At 27.5% G+C, this 23,211-nt stretch overlaps 1 protein-coding gene across 1 annotated transcript in view; it reads left to right on the forward strand.

Moving 5' to 3' along the window:
• Positions 1 to 8,392: 8,392 nt before the first annotated feature.
• Positions 8,393 to 23,211, forward strand: part of LOC119672970 (rho GTPase-activating protein gacK-like) — a 21,518-nt gene continuing 6,699 nt past the window's right edge. The window contains exon 1 of the mRNA XM_038084159.1: positions 8,393 to 8,705. Coding sequence (XP_037940087.1) covers positions 8,694 to 8,705 — 12 coding nt within the window. The 5' untranslated portion in view covers positions 8,393 to 8,693. The remainder of the gene's footprint in view (positions 8,706 to 23,211) is intronic.

A 23,211-nucleotide genomic window follows, 5' to 3' on the forward strand; every position in this document is an offset into this window, starting at 1 on the left:
ATTACTTTCATTGACTATTTTGTATATTTACATTTAAATTTAAGCGGAAAACTTTTTTAAATAATGAATGATAACTGATGCTTTTTCGAGATTTCTTTTTTTAGTGGTATTAAGAAAATTTCCCTTTCTTTTATTAGCATCATAAAAATTTTTGTAATTAAATAAAAATACTTTTATCTTAATATATTTCTTATTGTTGTACATATGTGTATAATAATAATTAATATCTTTCGCAAATTAAACCTGTTGAACTTTTGAGAAAAACAGAAACAAATTGAACGATAAACCGTTCTCAAGACATCAAAAACCTAAACACGTACAGAGTATTGAGGGCCGTAAGAAGTTAAATGATTTTCAGAGATATTTATATTTATGTTTGTCTGCAGTTAAATAAATTAAATGTATACAGAGTATGCAAGTTCACTGCCTGACCACAAAATGCTAAACTTGAATTGTTAAAATAAAAGAATGCAGCGCTTCTTGCATTTTAAGATACCGAAGGAACCATGAAATTATAAAAAGTAGCTTAAAGTAACCGTTTTTGTTTCTGTAAGATTTCAAACTACACTAAAATGCAGAATTTACTTCCGTAAACATAATTAGTTGGAAAAACATACAACTCTATTTTCTAGAAATTCATCTATTCAATCATGGTCTCGCAATGACAAAGGTATACATATAAGATACACAACTAAAAACAAGTAAGTTTCATTTATTTTTTAACCGTTACTCGATGAACGCCTCCACCATTAACTAAAATAGCCACGTACTTCAATGTGATCTACTGAAGGAATAAATTTTTTGTTGAATTAGTCGTACTAATAGAATTAGGTTATTACACTTTGCTAGCCGTACTCATTGTAGTACAGCAAATTGTGATCAATTCAGTTTGCACGTTTGTCATTTTAGTTATGGTTCAGTTTATATTCTCAATCTGAGATGTGACTTCTTTATTCATGTGGTCACCATTAAGCAAATCAGAAAGTTATCGCAAAAAACATCCCAACCAATTCGTAACGGTTGCTATGAAGCATCACGTGCAGGGTGAAATGTCTCTGTTATATGAAATTTCTGTTATAAGACTATTTTATTTCCGTACTTTTATTGCAAACTAAGATTACTATTTCAGACAATTAACTGTTATTGATCACATAATAATTATAAGATCATGAAGTTTGTATATGTATTGCAATTACACTAAAACGGATAGATTACAACCAAACTGTTATCAGTGCATGCAACACTTACTCAGCTAATATTTTTGATAATAAACTTTAATATTGTGTACTATATATATAGTAGTAACGTAGTTCAATCAATACTTGTAAAGATTCTTTGTAAAAAAATTTGCAAAGAAAAGAGTGCAAAGAGTGCCGGCACTCCGAATTGACAATTCTGGGCACCTTATGAACATCCAAATTTCAAAAACAACAGATAAAGTAGAATATATTAAACTATTGTGTTTAATAATGGACTTGGGTAAAATTTAATTTTAAAGTGAAATGATCAAATTCTGGACCCGCTTTCTGAAGCACGACTAAATCTGTTTTACTTGTAAAACTAACAAGAAAATGTAAAATATAGAAACTAAGGCTATGTTAAAATGGATATATTTTTTAATAAGAAAATATATTTTTATTACAACACAATATGAACCAGTAATTCTAAGAGTGATTTTGTTCACAAATAACGATATATTTTTTAAATACATTATTAATACATGTATGCAATCTGGACACTAAAAAGAACTAAAAGAAAATCCAATATTCTCATTGAGATGTCGTGATTGATTATTTACAGGTCACTGCAAACTCAGGAATCATGCTAGTAGATTGAATCTCTCTTTCGCACCTGTGGGGAAGACAATGCGAGTGCCTCTCATCTACTGTATTTGTTCTTGAGTATCTTGATCTATTACAAGACCTGACGCTAAACCGCATTTTGAGCTTCGCCAAAAGTTTTAGATAGTTTTTAACCCTGAGTTTTCGTCTATATACGGTAACACAATAGGCCTAGGTGGATCCCATAGGAATCGTCGGTATAACTTAACATAACTTAATATAAACGGCATCAAAGAGTATTCCGCATTGGGCTGCCAAAATATTTAGTTCACTATGGGAAATAGAAGTGTAGAAGTGTTATCAATAGTAAGAAAATCGCATTTTTATTGATAGAAAAAGATGTCATTCAAAATACTTTTTGAAGTTCAGAAAATATTTGAATTGATTTCAAAGAAATTTCTTTAGATTTTTCAATTTATATTGATATTAACTTATACTTAAGTATAGTATAGCTTAAATATTCTTCGCATTCTCTGCAAATAGGTTTAGTGGGTTGAGAGAAAAGGATACAGAGATAAAGTAAGAGAAATAAGGACAAATCGAAAGTGAGAGAAAGAAATATGAGGAAAGACAACTGGAGAGCGATAAATAGAGAGATAGAGAGAAATAGGGAGAGAAAAAGAAATAGATTAATAGAGAGAGAGATCAAAAAAAATATATATAGAAAAAGAGAGAGAGATAAAAAATATATATAGAGATAGAAAGGGTGATAAGTCCAAAAGTTAGGCATTGAGACTATTTGATCATTTAGAAGAAACCAGACTATTATCTTATAATCAAGTTTTTTTGTCTAGACCTCATTACAAGTGGAAATTGAACATATAATGCTTTTTAGAGGATGCAATTTAGCATATCTATCAATAATAATATAGATAAAATAGAACACTACCCTTCTTGGTGTCGAATCTATATTTTAACACTTTGTTACGAGTAGAGCATTCCAATCGAATAATTTTTCGATGCATGTCAAGCTCTATTGGTGTAGGGTGTATTTTTTTTGGATATTTAAAACTATTTTACTATTACCACCATTGTTAATAAAGTAATTGATGTAACTCAAATTGTTTTATATTAAAAGTTATTTTATTAAGACTTATGAATATATTATTTTACCTTTTTTTTTGTGAATATATAATAAAAGATTAAACCACTGTAGCTATTAGTTATTCATAAAACGAATAATTACGATAATACGCCATAAAAATATATTTAAAAACTGATTAAGAGGCTAAAATATTGTTAACCCCATAATCAGAAAGAATTCTTTTAATAGTAGAGAATTACGTCTAAAAAGAGACGACCGCCATGCCATAAGTCTAAACTGTACTTACCTTGAGTTAATATTAAGTATTGTTGCTAATATACTTATTTTCTTTGTTTCACTCCCTTTTATTCTGTGTAAGACCATATTACTTAGGTTCAAGTACCTATTATAGAGTCTATAAAAAAGATTTAAAATACAAGTTCAATATGTAATAAATTCAATTTAATTTTAAACTAAAATATCGTAAACTAACTGCACATAAAAAAATTATTTAAAATTTTTTTTTTTAAAAATTACATTTTGTTTTCTATTACAATGCAAAGGTTTTGTTATAACTAACTTAAGTTATACCTTAATTTGTGTTAATAAATACTTCATATTTTGCAGTAGAAATATTCTAAACATCAATTTCTTTTAATAATTTATAAAAAAATATTTACTTTAAATAATTCTTTTTCTACCCAAAAAGTGTTGTTATACTTTATTAAAGCCCATAATTTTTTTATATTATTAAAAATAAAATAATAAAATATTAAAATAAAATATTTTAAAAATAAGCAAATCTTGCTTACAAGAATTTATTTAACAAAAATATACATTTAAAATAATTTAAGTAAATAATTAAAAATTTATTTACACATTAGTTAACTATTAAAATTCTTATTAAAATTCACATTAATTCAGATTACTAATTAAAAACAGAACAAAAATATATTTTAATATTTTAAATATGTAAAATACTTGTATTTATAGTTTTAAATCCACTGTCCATATCAAAGAACCCATAATTTAACGAATTAACTACTGTCATGTTTGCTGTTAAATATTCTCAACTACAAATTAACACTTTATCCACTCTGGCTCCTTTCAACAAACTGTTTAAGATTTTAATTTATGCACAGAAATCATAACTCTGTGCAGGTACAAATATAAATTCGATTTTGGTTTAGCCATCCTACGACCGCAAAGACCGAACATGCCATTAAATCAACTCAGAGGAGACCACAACTTTGCGCAGTTTAAGTGCATTTGTAGTCAAGAGTGTGAAGTGAAGATCTTATCTCATATGAACGTGAACTTGAACGAAGGATTTCAAGTTTTATGGAAAAAAAAATTTTTTTAACAATATTAACTCAGCACTGAAGTAACTATTAATGCTCTCAGTTTAATGGATTTTGGCGTTGTTAATAAAAACATTAATGTAAACACGTTATTCAAACTGAGCAGATGGATGATCAAGAACACTTTTTGTGGATAGTCAAAATATCAGAAAAAAGAGATACTTAATTGGTTGAAGTCAGGAAAAAATGGAAGTAGGGTATAATTATCATTTTAAGAATAATATTATAACATTAAAAATGACTGCAACGTCATTTGTTTTTAATGTATCTGTTATATTTAGAATTGGTGAAATACTTCATATTTCTTGCCAGATGTAAGAATTTAATTAATACTCCCATAGACTTAATTTACTATATAAATGAAATAAATTATATACTGTACTATACTATACTTCATTTTATACAAACAAAACCGTTGCCGGTAATCATTAAAGAACCACACACTCCAATAGTAAAGTTGGGTCCAGATATAAGTGACTGGAACCTTGGTATTACTAGACATGATAGCTGCAGACTTTTTTGCGAAGAAAAGGAAACAGCAGAACACATTCTGTGTCATTGTGATAGTCTTGCCAGACTTTTACTTTGGATTTCTGATAAGGACAAAAAAAATTGTCAATTTTGAAAGTCATATTAGACCACGGTGACGGGGCATGGATGGTAACCAAATTCGTACTTTTTATTTCAGCCCATTTTAAACATATTAAACATACAATAAAAAAATCGAAATAGAAATAATAAAATTTAATTGATTTTAAATATTTAAATAATTAAATTTTATTAAAAATTTAAAACTAAAACAATCGAAAAAAATCAAATATAATTTAGGTTCACAGTTAAATAAATCATCGCGCATATAAAAAATTTCATGTCCTAATAACTTAACCTAACTAAACAGAAGGCATTCAGCCTTCCATATTAAGACCAGAATATCATTTATTAAGTAGTTCCCGATTTATGAAGGTAACAGAAATTCCCATTCTAGTTTCCTACTGATCGGAGAGTGTCACTAGACGAATGATTTCCTTTCAGAGAGAGTTGATACTCATCCAGGCCGATCAAACCCATCTTGTTTATATAGTAACGAAATTGCTCGAACCTAGGTATTATTAGACACGATAGTTGCAGACTTTGTTGCGAAAAAAAGGAAACAGCAAAACACATTCCGTGTCATTGTGATAGTCTTGCTAGACTCATATTTCGGTACTTATACTCTACCTGTCTACTTCTAACGTAATTAGGCAACATCTCTCCAAAGGACATAATGGCGTTCTTAACTGCTATTCGTCTATGGAACTAAAGTGGGTATGTCACAATAATTCTCAAAGAATGCAATGACGTGGTAACGAGTTCCCTACTCGTTTATTAAAATCCAAAATCTAACGAAAATGCTTATTAGATCTTATAATTAAACATTGAATTTTCATTGACATTTTCCTCATAATATAAAAAAACAAAAATATTCGGAGAAAATCTGTAACCGATTTTTGTGTTCAGAATGGTACATAAAAAAAATGGTACTGTAAAAAATTATTTTAATCTGCAATAACATAATTTTTTAAATTTAATTTTCATCACCTTATTAATTTTTTTTCCTCACTTTGCATTTAATTAAGTTATTTATATGCATAAATTGCTCTATTCAATAGCAATTCTTGGTGCTATTTAATTGTTTAAATCAAAAGTAATATAAACCAATTCATCAATGTCAATGTTTTCAGAATGAAACTAATTTAAGGAATAAACGTGTGAAACCTGACTTAATTTATCACATTAATCATTCTATGAAGCCTTTTGCAATTCTTTGATTTACGCACTTCGGTACAAATAAAAGCTAAAGTATTGAAGTCAAAGCAAATACCACGAAACCACAGCTTCGATCCATTGAAACTATACAAAAACTGAACTTTTTTGCAAATATATATAATATTTTATATATATAATACAATATATTTGAAGGTATATTACCACAATATTTATGTACGGGTAAACTTAACTATTTATATAGTTATAAACAGATGATATGTATATGTAAAAAGGGAGTCATGCCGCAATAAAGTGGCTTGAATATTAATAGAGTATATTGCCTTTAGAGAATTAAAACATTTTGTTACATTAATTTTTCAAAATCAATTCAAATGTGAATTTTGTGTGAAATATAAAAGCAAAAAGATAAGAGCCGCCTTGAGAAAGATAAAAATCTATAGCAATAAAAATTTCTTATAGGTATGCACCTAAAATATTTATTGTAGATTTAATATATTATAATATTAAAACTGTGCCCAAAATGCGCGTTAAACGACACCCATAGATCAAAGCAGTTGAAATTTTTGACAACATCGAATTGACGATTTAAAACCATATTCCTTTATTTTGAAATGTCTAGCAAACTTTTAAATACCCGTACTTCTGATTTTAATTATTACTTATCATGGGTTACGTCTTTCTTGGATCCTTAACAATTTGTACAACCTTGCCTACATACATGCCGCCTGGTAAGATCCGTATTATAATCTCCAGAATCAGTTCGATCAATAGACAGCTTGTTAGATGTTCTCGATTGACAAGCTTGTAAGAATTATTGTAAAGCTTGTAAAGAACTATTTTAATACATTATTCTGATCTGTACCATGGCTTAGCTACATACTAAGATGTAAGTTTCGTATGATTCGCATAATTTTTGTCGAGAAAATCCAAGTTTTCTAAATTATAAAAAGTGAATTTCTTATTATAAAATAAAATGCTACTTTGAAGTCCACAAAGAAATTGTAGACCTTCTGTTGTCATCCTATATACCTCTATAAATAGTGTGTGTCTAACTATATTGACGATAAATAAATAATATGTCGAGTTTCTGCTCTGTTTCTACAGATCCAAATTTTTTTCTAATTTATATATCCAGGCTTGAAATGTACTAATTTCTTGGTATATAATCACACACTACTTTGAAGTCCAGAAAGAAATCGTAGAGTGTTTGCTTTCTTTTTTATTAAGCTCCACAGAATGGTGTATTTCTTTGATTAGTAAGATTTGTCAAGAAATCTTCTTCATGAGCTTCTTTTATACATATAACTAAATTCTATCTATCTATCTATATATAAATTTGGACTGAGTTGTTTTTTTATATATATTTGATTCACTACCCCGAACACTTTTTCCGGTATCTTACTTGGTAATTTTTTGTAAGATTTTGCATTTGTATATAATCAGTTATGCTTTGTCGCTATATTTCAGTTTTCAAACGCCTCAACTGTGAATAAAGATGGGTTTGAAAAAATTAGTATTGGCAATTCTTTTACACAGGTATTATAATACTACTCCTCTAGTCCTCAAGTAGACTTTCTTCTATTCAAATATGTCGTATAAACTTAAGCAGATTATCGTGCACTTTGATTTTACCATATATATTTAAATAATTCCTTTTTACAAGTTGTGTTCATGGTGCTTGCAGTTTAGAATTGTATATATAAGTAATTAAAACTAATAATATTACCAAAGCCCACAGGTTTTGAGTATTTAAAAACAATGGAAATAGTCCCCCGAGAAATTCAACAAAGTAAAATAATTTTTTGTTGATCTAATTTATTGTTATTCATCTGTGATTATTGTAATAATAAATATTTATTTCTAAAGTAAATATCATTAATAATACTCAAGAACGTCCCTTTTACTATCTATCATTAAAAATATTAATCGACTTTAAGTCATTAATTGTGCTTTAAAAAAGCAATGAAATTTTTTCTCTTATCACCATAGTTTTCTTTAATAATTATATTTTTGCCCTTAATATAAAACAAAAACAAAATTAATGTATAATTTCTTCTAAATTAAGAATTCTTATACTAATTCTTCTTATACTTCCTAACGTCAAATTATTGAAATAATATACTTTAATCCTCTCTTAACACATTTCTCTTCGATTATTAAAATGCTCTTACAGCAGGTAAGACGTGCTTGGCATTGGCTTAACTTGATTAAACCAAGAAGAAGTCAAAGTGAATGAAAACCTACAAAACTGAAGACGACCACATTTGAAGCAGAGCCATAGTTTTGACTACCGTAGCTGCCATTTCGCTTCTGATTCAATATCGTGAGTGTCAGTCAATTGTTGGCAATGAAAATGTTATAAACTTCGGTAGACAACACCTTCCATTGCAGTCCGTGTTAAACCGTTGTGGAGTTTGGTTCTTTTGCTGTGATCGGCTAGTAAAAGATAAATAACAGCAAAAAGTGATAAAAAGTTGTTAATTGGAATTTTGTTCTGCCAAAGTAGATATAAACATAAAAGGATTTATTCAGTTCTTGTCACGTTTTGTATAATAAAATCGAAGAAGAAACAAAGTAGTTTGCAAGTGTCAATAAACTAAAAGTGAGGATATTACAGTGTAGACTAAAGATATAAGGATTAATTATACCTTGAACAAAGACCTTTGTAATTGCTAAACAAAAAAAAAAAACAGTGGCAGAATGAAGTCAATTGTAAGTGTTAAAAAATTTTAAATAATATTTTCAGTGCAATATTGATATTGAAATATTGATATTGATATTACTAAATTTAAAAAAAAAATATTTTCAATATTATATAAATTTTTAAATTTATTTTATTATTGTCTCAATACATTTTAATATTTCAAATTGTAAAAACTCTAAAAAACCGTTCAGAAAATCAAATTCAAAACGTTCTACTGTCATAAGACGAGGTCATTGACTGTAGTCTTCAACGTGCGTTACTTAATAAACTAAAACCGTACTTTCTTCAATATTATGTTAATATGCATATATTTGTATATTAAAAAAGTAAATAATAATATACTTTATTTAATTTTATGTAAATTAAAATAAAAATTAATTAATATTTACAATATTTAAAATAAATATTTATACTTTCGAAACCCTTAATTAAGTTTGTTTCTTAAGTCTTTTGTACTTGTTAATTTTGTTCTATATTCCTTACCTCTTTGTTTTTGTATGCTTAACTTTCACTCATAAAAGAATTCATATATTGTGTCTGTCTCAATATATTTCAATAAACGTAAGCAAATTAGTTAAAGTTCATTAGTAAAAAAAAACACATTAAAATTTTAAATAAAATGTATAGATTTATGTTTATCTTGCTAATTAAGTAGTGAAAACTTTTAGAACTTGCGTCTGTTTAGCATATGAAAAGAAGTTTATAATGGCTTTATTTTCGAAAGTCAATAGAAGAACAAAAATATTTAAATTTTATTAACAAATTAAGTGAAATTACAAAAATCAGAACTTATATATGCAAAATTTTATAGTTAACGATTTTTTGTATTGAAATAAAATTTTACTATTTATGTGCAATAAATTTGCTTACTATCAACTATCGCTACGAATGTATAAAAAATCTTCAATCTTCATTGAAGATTAAGTCATAAATTAAAAAAATAAGCTTAAATACGATTTACCCTATTAAATGGAATTCGGAGCAATTAGGAAGAAAACACTTCATATTGGTGATGCATGCAGTTAATACTCACATTAAATTAACTCAAGACAGCATTTTTCTACAAGAAAAACAGTATAAATATTTACAGTATTCAAAATATTTTATTTGAATATAAAAAAATATAACATATACAACAGTAATATAACTCAGATATCAATACAATATATTATTATTAAACTGCATAAGCTCGATTGAACGAGTACAGTTTATCTACATGGGTATCTAGCAAGGAATATGGTAATCAAATAGAAAATAATTGCTTATAATGTATGGCAGAAGGGTATCTACCTGTAATGCACTGCAAAGAACCCATAAATTAAGGATACCTTATATGGAATGACATTTTACAAGGACATATTATATCTTGTGCCGTACATTAAATATGTATATTAAAAATTATAATGTTGTCGTTAGTGTGTTTATTTATGAACGTAATATATAATTCTCAAACCAATATTCATATCGGATTGTTATCGGAGACGAAAAACACACAGATAATTTTTTTTAATTCAAGGTTACGTACATCCATGTAGCTTTAATATATAATATAAAACTATTTCAAAAATTACATAGTCAAAAATTTCAATTTAATTTAACCATAATTAATCTTCAGCCAGTGGAAATATTTAATGAGTGTTGAATAATATATGGATGGAATGCATCATTGTTTGTGACTGCCTAGAACTGATTTCAAAGATTCCAGACCCAACAACCTATGTAGGAAAAATATTGCTAAGGTCGCCGAAAATCTTCGGTTTAAATGTAAGTGTCTCTTAGGTCAAGTCTAAAATTATTGAAGATCGCCATAAGAAAAGATTTTTTATGGTTGTATTGCGATTATTAAGCAATTCTTTTGAATGCACGCAGCCATCAGTACAATGACTTTTATATGAAACCTAAAAAAGCCGTGTCTGCATTTTGCTCAATATTTTCGTTATAAATATAAAAACGTCTATCATTTTGAATAAAATTACAACAGGTGTTGCAGCACTCGTGACAAAGTAGCAATCTATGGCATGGAGCCTAGACTGTGCGGAATTACTCGTTACAGACAGCCAACAAAATTAATAATGTTAATTTACTTTATTAGAGAAAACTTCAATGCTGTTATTTCTCTGAAGACTAGAGTTTTGTATTACTATAAAGCGCCAGTTCACAATACTGAAGATATGAATAACTTTTTTGCGCATCTCAGGACATTCTCCCTAGTCCGGAGAATGGATTAGTCGCTATAAATTTGAGAGGAAAGGTTTTTGGCAATAATAAGAAAATTATTAGTGCAGTTAATCTCAAAATTGCAAACATAAAAATAATGCGATTTAGAGGACCGTTTTAAAAAATAGAGCCAATAAAAATTTTGTTAGTCTCCTCGTATATATATATATGGAATCCTTTAACTCCTAGGGGGAGCATTGGGCCTCGAAAATCTTCTATTTAAGGATTATTCAAAGGATTTAACATAACATATTAAATGGTTGCATTTATATATATATGATTGTATTTAAATGATAAGCATTTATATTATTAAGCATTTCTATAAAAAAGTTTTTATTACGGTAATTTAATTTTCTTTTAATCGCGTTTTCTAAGTTTAATCTTGTTTGCAGTTTCAAGCAATTAATTCATCTAGTTTCTTTTCCAATATTATTAATAGTATTCCAATATTAATATCATTTAATATTCCCTGACTTCGACAAATGGTAATATGATGTCAATTAAACCGATTCATTCTATAATGACTTTTCTTTTTGATTTTTTTTGTACAAAGTTTTTTTAAGCGTTTGTCTTTGCCACTAATTATCACTTCTATATATACATATATATATATATTGCTTATTTTGCGTTATTGGCTGGTACTTTGGTTCTTGTTTATTTTAATTTTACTAACTGAAAACCGTGGAAAGATTGGCTTCATAACTAATATAAAATCAATTTCGTGGAAAAATCCATATGTATTGTGTTATTTTAAAAACAAGACATAAAATAATTAAGTTCTTAATTAATTATTAATTAATTAAATAATAAAATAGAGTTGAGAGTTTTTTTTACTTTATTTTGCCAAATATTAACTTGAATTTCTTTTGTTAGAAAATTTATATTAATTTTGTCTAGAGTATTTAAATATAGAACATAGACTATGGCCTAGTAATTTGCGTTAATTGTTAGTTCTAATTATATTTTATTATTATTTCAATGACAAATTATAGTTTTTATGTAATTTCAAAACATATTGGATTATCTAAACAAGATATAAATAATGGTTTTTTTGTTGATCATGTAGAAGTATTTCATGTTTTAGATAATTTTCTTATAAGTTTAACTAACATAAATATGAAAATAATTATTACCAAAGAAACATCAAATAATTGTGGTTTTAATGCCGTAAAATTCTTTAAACTTGTTTTAAACTGATACATATAAATAATAATAATTATGTATGCATAATACAATAAATAATTTTATGTTGTAATAAGTATGTTGCGTAAAATTATATATACATATAAATAATTGTTAGAAATATATATAATTAAAAAATTAAAAATTAAATTTTTATTCTTTCAATGCGGAAATGAAATTTAGTTTTAGTACACAAAAAAATTTGAGGATATTAATCATTTCACCAAAATGCGTAAAAAAGGCATTTTTGTGCGTCAGCTTAATAAAATTATAAAAAAAATTATCAGGAATTTTACTGAAAAAATTGAAAGCAACAAAAACTGTTTAATAAAAAAGATTTCAGATTTAATTGTTTAATAATTTTTGGATTTAATAATTCTAAAGGCGTACACACTACCACATAATGTAGCAATAAAGCAATTAATATGCATAAGCCTTTACCATATATATTCAATTTAAATATATTTTTAATAATCAATATGAAAATTTTTTCTAAATATTTTTGTTAAATTTGCTTAAAAAGATATATAACCATATATTGTATATTGTATAAATATATAGATAGCATTCCTCTCATTAATACATTCATTTACTTTTGTCCTTTAAGCTTTTCATATTTAGTCAATATTTAAATTCTAGTTATCACAATGAGAGTCCAAATAAAAGATCTATGTAAGCCGTTCGTCTTGTATGACGAGCTGCCACCAGTAAATTCTAATCAATATGCAAATATTAATAATATCTTGCCTTACCGAAATGTGTGATGATGATGAACTGGTTTATAAAGAAATAAAAAATAACCATTTCAGAATTATGTCAAATCCAGCCGGTTAACCAGCTTAAAAACCAGTCTAAGAGTCATTCTTATACTTTCTTTTTTATTAACTCAAATTTTATAGTTTGCTACATTTCTTTTATATTTGAAATTTTTTTAAAATAAAAACAATGTTTGTAAAATGAAAGTTTTTATTTAACTACAAAAAAAAAAAAAAATATTTGGGTACATTTTACACAAAAGTGACGTAAGACCAGAACCAATATAAGAATATTAATAAGAGTTAAAGGGACTTTACAAACAGCTTAAAAAGTCTTGAAGAGAGACTCATTAGACTCATGTGGTCTAGTGCATAAAAACCAATGGCTTTAATTAATCCTTAAGCCTGGTGCTTTAATTCACTAAAAATAAAAAAAACATAAATGGGTAGAGACATCATGAAGCACATTGCCGCTACGGATGACTGACCAAGCCTTAGAACCAAGTCACAAATCCTAATTGCAAAGGTGTTTAAGTGAACTCGTTAGAATAAATTTTAGCAAAAGATAAGATAACGTAATTGACAGATAAGTATGAAAGTCTAATTTAGATTTTCAATCAACTGTAGCCGTTGACATGGTTTTGTTTTGTTACATACATTGTAAGATAACAAATTTTGTTGAAATATTAGGTCATTCTGTGGTATTCAGTCATTTATGGAATACTGATAGAAAGCAATCGCAATGGAAAAAACCGCTTCCATATTTCAGACAGAGGTCCACGCCTTATAACTATGTGCGAGAGTGTAGCTACGCAGGGGCACCCGAAGTACTAAAATATGTATTCTGTTGGACAGTGAAGCAGTTCTAAAATCCTTAGCAAACTCTTCATTCAAAGTTGGTCTGGAAATACTGTCAACTTCTCAATACTCTAGCATCAAGGAATTATGTTACTTGATTACCTTAGAAGCGGGATCTTGGCACCAAATCAAATAGTTAAAATCAGGCCCACAACAATTACATTATTTATAAATAGTTTAGAATTATTTTAGTTGGGTTTTTAGGCGCACAATATATCTTTTAGGTCAGAGTGCACTCATAGCCTATTATTACAAAAAAAAAAATTAATTAAGAGTTAGATCAGAAACTCTGTAAAGATATTCTCTGTTTAGTACACGGAGTATATTTCAGACTACTTTGGATGGGTTGATAAATCTCTTAGTCAGTCTTTGGTCTCTTTCTACTTTTTTTATAACGTGGAGTATTACAAGGCTAGACCAGAATGATTTATTGATATTGTGATTATGTCAAGATAAGTCAGTCAGCGTTTTTGAGTTTTTATTTATGAAGAATAATTTTCTATTACTATAGAATGACTCAGAACCAATTAATTGACTTTGGGTTCTTGTTTTTAGTGAGGTGGTCAGCATTTTTAATGCCCACAAGTACTTGGTTTGAAAAGTGTTTATTAAATTTATAAATTCTCTAGAGTTACAAATAACATAATTTATTTCTGTTTGACTACAATTATTAAGACCCATTGTTATAACATATCTATAACCAATGATATACAATACATTTTAAAATATTTCTAATTTACTTATATTATCAAAATTTACAGTGACAATCTCCGTTAACATACACCTTCTCAAGAATATACTATATATAATATTATTGATGATTTTATGTGCTTTCATATTTGATCAATTTTTACCTCAATTATAATAGTTTCCTTTGAAGTTTTATAACAATTTCGATTAACACGTTTTGAAGTTTATTAACGCTTTTCGCATTAGAATTCTTTGCTGACAATCACCTATAATTTTTTATTGTCAATTGGATTAGAAATTATAATCCATACATTTCTAAGCAATAAAACGACATTCGTTCTTTCATGCTTACTTGACTTTCATTTAGTATTAGAAAAAAAAAAAAATATAAATAAAATCGCAGAACTAACCAAACAAGCTTCTTATCTAACCATAAGTAAATATCTGAGAGATAAATTTAATACTTTTTATGGTTTTCTAATTTGCGGTCATTGACATTCCATGTTTGCTTGCAGAATTGTCCATAGCAAACTCAGTTTTGGTGGTTTTGTTCTCATTTAAATTATCTTCAAATTTGTTTCCAGGCTTGGCGGTATTCTTAGGGCAAAAATAGATAAAAACAATTTAAGCTGCTTTGTTAGCGAAAATTATTTATGGTTGCTTTAACAATTGCTTTTCGAAGTTGATTAATATGTATTGCTTTTTTGTGATATATGCCAAAGACATGTGGGAACAATTGTTAAAATAATTAGAGTCATTGATGATGTCTTGAACTTAAAAGTCATAGTAAGAAAAATTGAAAAACTTTCTTTATAGCATTCAATTAATCAAAGATTATGATTTCTATCTGAAATAAAGCAGCAACAATAGGTTTTTGCTGTTTTTATATATGCAGTGAATTTAATCACATATATTTCATTCAAGTGGATGTTAATTTAAAGTTCAAATTCAGGTTAAAATATTAACTACAAATAAATGTACTACTACTGTATTTATACACTTTGAAAGTATTTTAGTTCAGTACTCGTACTGGTCGCAAGTTAGGAAGAGTACCAGTCATCTATAGTAAGATGGTAGCTTTTCGAAACAGTCGATAGGCTATAAAATCCGCATTAATAAAAAATAGAAACTAATATAACAGAATTTCTATTATAGCCAAAAAATATCACCAAAAAAAATTCGGCGATGAACTGGAACCGCAAGAATGTCTCTTTTTTTTATTTTTATAGTACGTGGAAAACATCGACAGCTATAGTGTGAGATTTTAACCCAGTAAAAGCACTTCTTAGAAATTTTAAAAAGAAAGAATTCCACACCGCATTGTGGTAGCTTCATTCCAATAATTAGTGAAGAAAAATAGGAGCGATAGATTTAATACCTAGTGGACTGGGTTTATCTAAGCCAAAAAGCATGGTCGTGACTTAGGTAGATGGGGAGTAGGTAAAGGGATTGTATTTATTATTTAGTTATTCCATGAATGCGGAGGTAGACTAGCAGTAGACTTTGTAGTGCCACGGTTTAAGAGAGAGATAATAGAAGCATTGAATTCCCGCTCATCGAAGTATAGCGTGAGATGTTAGGGGTGTTTGGAGTGCATGACATGAACGAGGTCTGCAGGAAGGATACAGAATGTCTTTAATATTAAAAAGTAGTTAAGGTTCCATACGTTTATTTGCTATCATAGAAATTAATTTAAATTTCAGCTTTTCTCTATTCAAACAGATATATAAATGTTATATTATTTAAATGTTTTTAAGGTTAATACAATTTCTAAAAATATCAGAAATAAAAACAATAAATAGCTTACTGGTGTTTCTTAAGATTTTTAGCAGTCATAACAGAAGGAAGTATATTTCAAAAAAAAAATGTTAACTCTTCCTTTTAGTATTTTTTTTTTGTATTTTGACAAAACTTATGTTAAATATTGTCTCATTTGAATCTGGGAAAATTAATAATTGATTGAATATTTTCAATAATATATTGGCTTAACAAAAATCTATGAGTGAAATTTATTTATAATAAAGCATAATATATATATTATACTTGTATATGATAAAAATATAAACATAATAAAGCAATTATATATAATAAAAATATTAAATATAATATAAACGTGAAGTATGAATATTTTAAAAAATTATAACTTTATTGTGAGAAATTCAATACATGCTAAACTATAATATACTGCTAAATTAATAATAAAATTCGTACATAATTAATTATACATATTTTAAATAAAATATCAAGCAATTAACATACATCATCTTTTTATATTTTAATTCTATTTAAAACTAATTATATATTAATTATGTTTTTTATTATTGTGATTCTTACATACAATAACTCTAGCTACTGTCACTTTTACTTCTTTTCTTTAAATAATAAAACTTTAAATTTTTTGAATCCAAAATTTATTATTATTTTTCTTTCATTAAATACACAAAGCCCTTTGTTCAATACAAGATAAGATACACACAATAATTTTAATCAAATGAGTAAATTGTCTAATAAACAAATTTAATAAAATAAGTTCTCTTCTTCTTTGGTAATAAATTTTAATAAAATTGTATGTTTATGATAAATAAATAATTTAATATGTGATATATCAGCAGGTACACCTTAAGAAATCTAAAATTCAAATTACTTGACCGCATTTCTGAACATCTTTGTCATCTGCGCCGAGGGGCTACTACTCTACAGCACTCACATTTGCTGTGTGGCATATTAATTATGGAAAGAGTTTTTTGTGACTCAAGTAGAATAACTTTCATCTTAAAGCCAAGCGGTTTGGTGCAAGAGGTTCCCAACTCGATATGTTCTTACTTCAGTTAAAATAAATAAAGAACAGAAGAAGAGTAAATAATAATTCTCTTTTATTTACTTATGTAATTTGCTTCTTCAATTTTCCAATTATGTTGGATTGTATTGCATGGATCAATTTTGGGTATTAATTTCAAAACAAATACAAAAAGAATTCTGGTTATAATAAATTATTATTTTTTCATTCTTTATTTAACAACAAAAGAAATTATATACATATTATCCCAGTAAAAAATAATAGTATCAAATCATTTTTTATAACAAATATTGTTTACTAACCCCTTTGTGAAGAAATCGAAATATTTTTTTAAATTCTTTGAACAATATTTATAGATAATTATATTTTCATTGTACTTCTATTACGCACTACGATTAACTATAATTAATATCAAATATTATAACATATATATATGTATATATATACATCCATCATTTAGCAATCTAAAAATATAACGTACATGACCGAAAAGTATCTCGTTGCTCTGAAGTTTCGTTTTAATGAAATATATATGATAAACACAGTCAAATAAATATTAAATTTTATGGATTCATTAACTTAAAATTAAATTATTAATTTTTAAAATTCCATTAAATTTTGCTCTATTTATCTTAAAAGAATTTACTGCTTGAACACGACTTGGCTCAATAAGCGCACAACGTTGTTCTGGTATTTTTTTTGCTTTGCTAATTGCTGCCCAAATTATTTCATATTTCAAATGGATTATGCTGTTATAAAGTCATTAGCGTTTCATTTATTTGGTCATTACATACGTAAGTCGTTCAACAAACTCACCAACTCAAAATAATCTAAAAAGCTATTGAAGTGATAAAGGATCTTGCAGTCAGTGACGACTGCTCTAAGGTGCGGAGGTGTGCGGTGAACACCCTAATATAATTTGCAAAATGTTAAATAACATAGGTATATAAATTTATTAAGTATCTTTACATCAAGAATTATTATTATTTATTACATTTCCATATAAATATATATTTTTAAAGTTTTAGCAAAAACAATTAAATATAATTGTCTATGAAAACTCAATTAATTTGCTTCTGTTAGCCGCTATACTTGTTAGTTGTGCTCATATATTTGCAGCTCAAATCACAGAACATTTCTATTATATTTCGTCTCTCCCCTTTGTGTGCAAAGAAGTTGGCCGCACATTCATACGTTACATATGAACAAAATAATGTGCGTGTGCTCCCGTTCGTAATATCAGAGATAGAGATTTATATAGTCGGAATTGTATGAGAGTAATTTTCTGTTCTATTCGAATATCAACTGTATGCATACGAATCCAACATGATGATTTGCCAAAGTGGTTGCATGAGCGGCTGAAGTTTGCAGCTCATCTCACCATACATTTCTATCACATTTCGTCTCTCCCCTTTTAACAGCAGCACCCACGAATTTCTGTTCTTATTGTGCGGGGTACTTGTGCGCACATTTATACGTTGCAAGTGGTTTCGATTTTGTTTGATCACTGCACAAACATGTATGTTTCTAAGTACAAACTCTTTTGTTTGAAAAAATTTGGTTTGATGTTACGAGAATTATGTGAAAAGTTTTGTTTCTTCCATATTGATATAATATTAAACTTGTATATAAATTATTAATTTAATTTGTTTAATATGTTATTTTGTTAATGAATTGTTAATATAATATTGCGCGAATATATTGTTGCCTTATATAATATAGTTATTATTATTAAAAGATCTCATATATTTTAATATAAATGGTACATGTAAAAACAACATTAAAGAAGGGCCGCACACCCTTCCAGATAGGGCACGCGTCGTCACTGATTTATACATATATTTATGTACAAAAAAAAAAATTTGTTTATTTATTTTCATATATATTGCTTTATTTTAAATAAGGATACGATATCTATATGTAAATTTCCTTTATTTTGTAAAAGTTTATAAACTTTATTTATTTCTAACATATATCTGTACATTTCTTTTTAAACCTCTCACTCTAATATAATTTTCCAACTATTATCATATCGAGAATGACCGATTGTAGAGTGCAACCCCTCAAGACGACTTGATAAATTGAGTATGAATCTGCACAAAACAGAATCGCCGAGAGTATCTGTCTTTTTTTTTTCTTTTTGGTAAGGGCTTAATAATTTCGAGGCTACGTTTTTGTCTTAATGTATTTGCAATTCATCGCTCCGCTGCTCGATTTCATTATGTGACCCAAAATGTAGTCTGATTGTGTTCACGAACTCGAAGCTATAGAATTTTCTTGAAATTTATAAACGTGTTTATATACAACCTCGTCGACGTATTATATTTCAACTGAACATATTGAATCTAATAATTATCTACATATATATTTATTTCGTTCGCTGTTTTATAAACTTATTACGTTTTTTGATATAGAATCTTTGAGTATTTAGTAATCTTTACTAAAGAAATATTAGATATTAAATCTTTTTCAATAACAATTATTACAACGTATATGAAATAGAAAGCATCTAAATTATTTGATTTATTACATTTTTTTCATATTTTATATATACGTATATAATATATATATATTAGTATATATATTTATATATATGTACTCCAATTTATTAGCATCAGAGATGAACTGAACATAATGGCAGCAACTGAAATAGACATGATAAGTTGTGACTGGCATACGTTTTCATATTAAAAATTTTGTTATATTTTTGTGAGGTGTGCTATTTACCTTGATGCGTTTGCTGGACTGGTTGAATGATTCACTGTAATAATTCTAATGACTTATAAAGAAAATCTGTTCTCATCGTATCGACTGTCAATCTTTTTTTTTTAAATGAAATTTAAAGTTATTCATAGCAAAACATGTTCTTTCCGAACATATGGCGTGCCACTTATAGATATAAATATATAGAATTTATATATATTATATACAACAATATAAAGATATGACCTTCTGTAGTTGTAATCTAATACTGCATGATTTACGAGAATTAATGCGATTAATTATATAGAGTTAATACTTTTTGAAAACATATTACTGTACTGCAACCGTTAAGAATAAATATTATTTAAGACACTAATCAAAGTTTAACATTTCACTGTTTGAAAGTTTTTTTTTGTAGCTTTTGAAAAACCGTGAATGCTGGAAAGGAATTTATTGAAATAAGTACCTCTTTTTTTTTTGAAAGCTATAAAATTGTAGTTTTAACATAATAATAGGCACTTAAAAGTTTTAATACTCAGATTTTAACGTTCAGATTGCCATTCACTATAGTTCAACTTAGTGAACTTAGACAAAAAATTAAGTTGTTTTTGTTTAAAATTAATGCACCAGTTAAAGGTACTAAAAAATTTATGCTGCAACGCAAAAACTTATAAATCAAATTTAAAAATTATTAAAGCGATTTTGATAGATAAAAGGTTCTGAGCTTTTTACAAAATAGCAAACATCTAAATAGACGTTAAGAAAGGCTGACTACATATATGTGAAATTAAATTACAAGTCAATAAAAAAAAACAAAATGATAAAAGTTTAATAAAATTTATCTTCACAATTTCACCGAAATCCTGCCAAACTCACGTATATTTACATAAACTTCTCAAAGTCAAACCTCCCCCCAAGTGGAAGTAAGCCTCAAATACAAAAAAGGCTAATCTCAAAGTTAACAATAATTAACAAATTGCGGTTTATTATAAATATACGAGGCCCAGAATATAAAGCTCTGTTTGGTAGACACAGAGGGGCTCCCTTATTATAGTAATACATTTTCTTTCACTGGGCAAAAGATTTCTTTTGTAATTTTACAAAAAATATATCTGGAATTTAGAACATTTAAGTAATAAAATAAATATTTCAACAAAACAAATCGTTCATTGACCATGTCAATAATTTACCTCCAGCTCAAAAAGTACCCGGATCTTGTAACACACAAATTTAAATTTTATTACAAATTTATTTCATCTCCTTCAAAATATGCTCCTTCTGAAGCGATACACATATGCCAACGCTTAACCCAATCTTCCATACACTTTTCGTAGGCCCGTGCAGGTATGACTTTTAGTTCCTTTGGCGAATTCTCTTTAGCCGATTCAATCGACTCAAAACGCTTACCACGAAAGGGCAATTTGAGTTTCGGGAACAGGAAAAAGTAGCAAGGCGCCAGATTTGGTGAATATGGTGCCTGAGCGATGACAGTGGGGCCGTGTTTGGTCAAAAAATCGAGTACAACAAGAATTTTCCATAGTAAAAATCGCTAAATGCACTTGAGGTAGTCTCACATTAACAGCTGCTGTAAACAAACTAATTAACAGATGGCGCTAAAATTTGTACCATATATCAAGAAAGGGTGTACCAACATAACAAAAAAATTTTTTTGATAAAGGTCTATTACTTAAGGAGTCGTTAACAAACAACAAAATCCGGATACTTTTTGAACAGAAGGTATAGCTTATAACTGAACTATATAATAAACGTTTCTTACTTTTTTCTTACATTTGGAGAAGTTCTAAAGAAATTCGAAATTGTATTGTGGCATATCCAATTCACAATACAGTGGCACCATAGCCTTCAAAGTACATTTGGTTTTAATTAATAAACCCTGTAACCATATATTGATATTCTAGCCGCTATATTTCCTCGTGACCGTAAATTATGTTTGCTCTTTTATTACGGCAGGTTACAGGAGTTTAATGTGTAGGAGCAAACTTTAGCTTTTAGACGATTTAAATTACACAAGTAGTAGATACTTGTATGATATGTATGGTTTCTAATAGATCGGAGACCTAGATTTTCAATGTAAATATTAAATGAATTTTAGAGTTTTACTAATCGCTGCTTAAAATAAAACAAACTTAAAAAACATTATTTTAACAATAATTTACAAAACTAATTTGTACTTCTAATTCAGTATTAATCGTATATATACATTTTGTTGCTTACCAGCAGTTACAAGCTATTCTTTATTGAATGTTTTCAACTGAAAGGTATATTAATGCGTAGTGCACCACCATTAAGGATTTGGAAATGCTAAAACGTGATAATGGTAACTTTATACATAGCAAAGTTTTTCCACATATGGTTTTCAAAGTACTATACCTAATAAGAGTGGTTATGGAAACTGATAGAAATTTCTATTTTTAAACTAATCAGTAGAAAAACAGATTAATTGATTATTATAAGTAGTATATGTTATTGTTTTACTGTTGTGCTTTAACTGCTTTTGTTTCAAGATCCTCATATTATTGAAAATTATATTTATTTAAAAATTTCGAACTTATACAGTCGGTAATACAATATATTTAATTGTTCTCAGTACGTCTCCATGGTATGTATACCTGTAGGAAGCTACAATTTAAAATATTTTCATATCACTTTTTAATTTTAACCTCTTATAATAATCTGAGTAACTGAATTAGTTTAGAGAGTAAATTTATTATTAATAAATTAGATAAACTTAATTAAATAATTATTATCAATTTACCATAGATTTTTTGAGACATAGTAAAATTTATGATTCACATTATTTTATCTCAATTTAGACAAATGAACTTCAATCAAAACAAAGTTACTTTCCAATCTGTATTCAATTCCCAACTCCAATATGTGTTTTACTTTAGATAAACATATCTATTTATATCAGGGTAATTAAAAGACTGATCAAGGTTCGAAGAGGAAGCGTGCAATTAAGTTAAGCATTAACTGCATGTTAAGTGAAAGTTTACTTTAGAATTAATATGAATTTAATTAGTATGACAATGCATGTGGTAGGTAAGTTGAAGTGGCGGCCTTATTTCCAAAAAGCCCACTTAAGCTCAAAACATGGCCCATTGTGATACCACATGAATTGCATTGGTACGTACATACATATATTTAAATCAGTATACAGCCAACGCCGAGAAAGGTAACGACTCCCCTGAAGTCTGTCTGAAGGACAGTTCTATAAACTTGGCCAGGTCCCTAACATTACAGCATGACAGCTCGGTCAGATCGGTGAGAAAATGGGATCCGAAGATTTTT

Source organism: Teleopsis dalmanni, chromosome 1, assembly GCF_002237135.1.
Source record: "Teleopsis dalmanni isolate 2A chromosome 1, ASM223713v2, whole genome shotgun sequence".
In the NCBI taxonomy this organism is placed as follows: domain Eukaryota; kingdom Metazoa; phylum Arthropoda; class Insecta; order Diptera; family Diopsidae; genus Teleopsis; species Teleopsis dalmanni.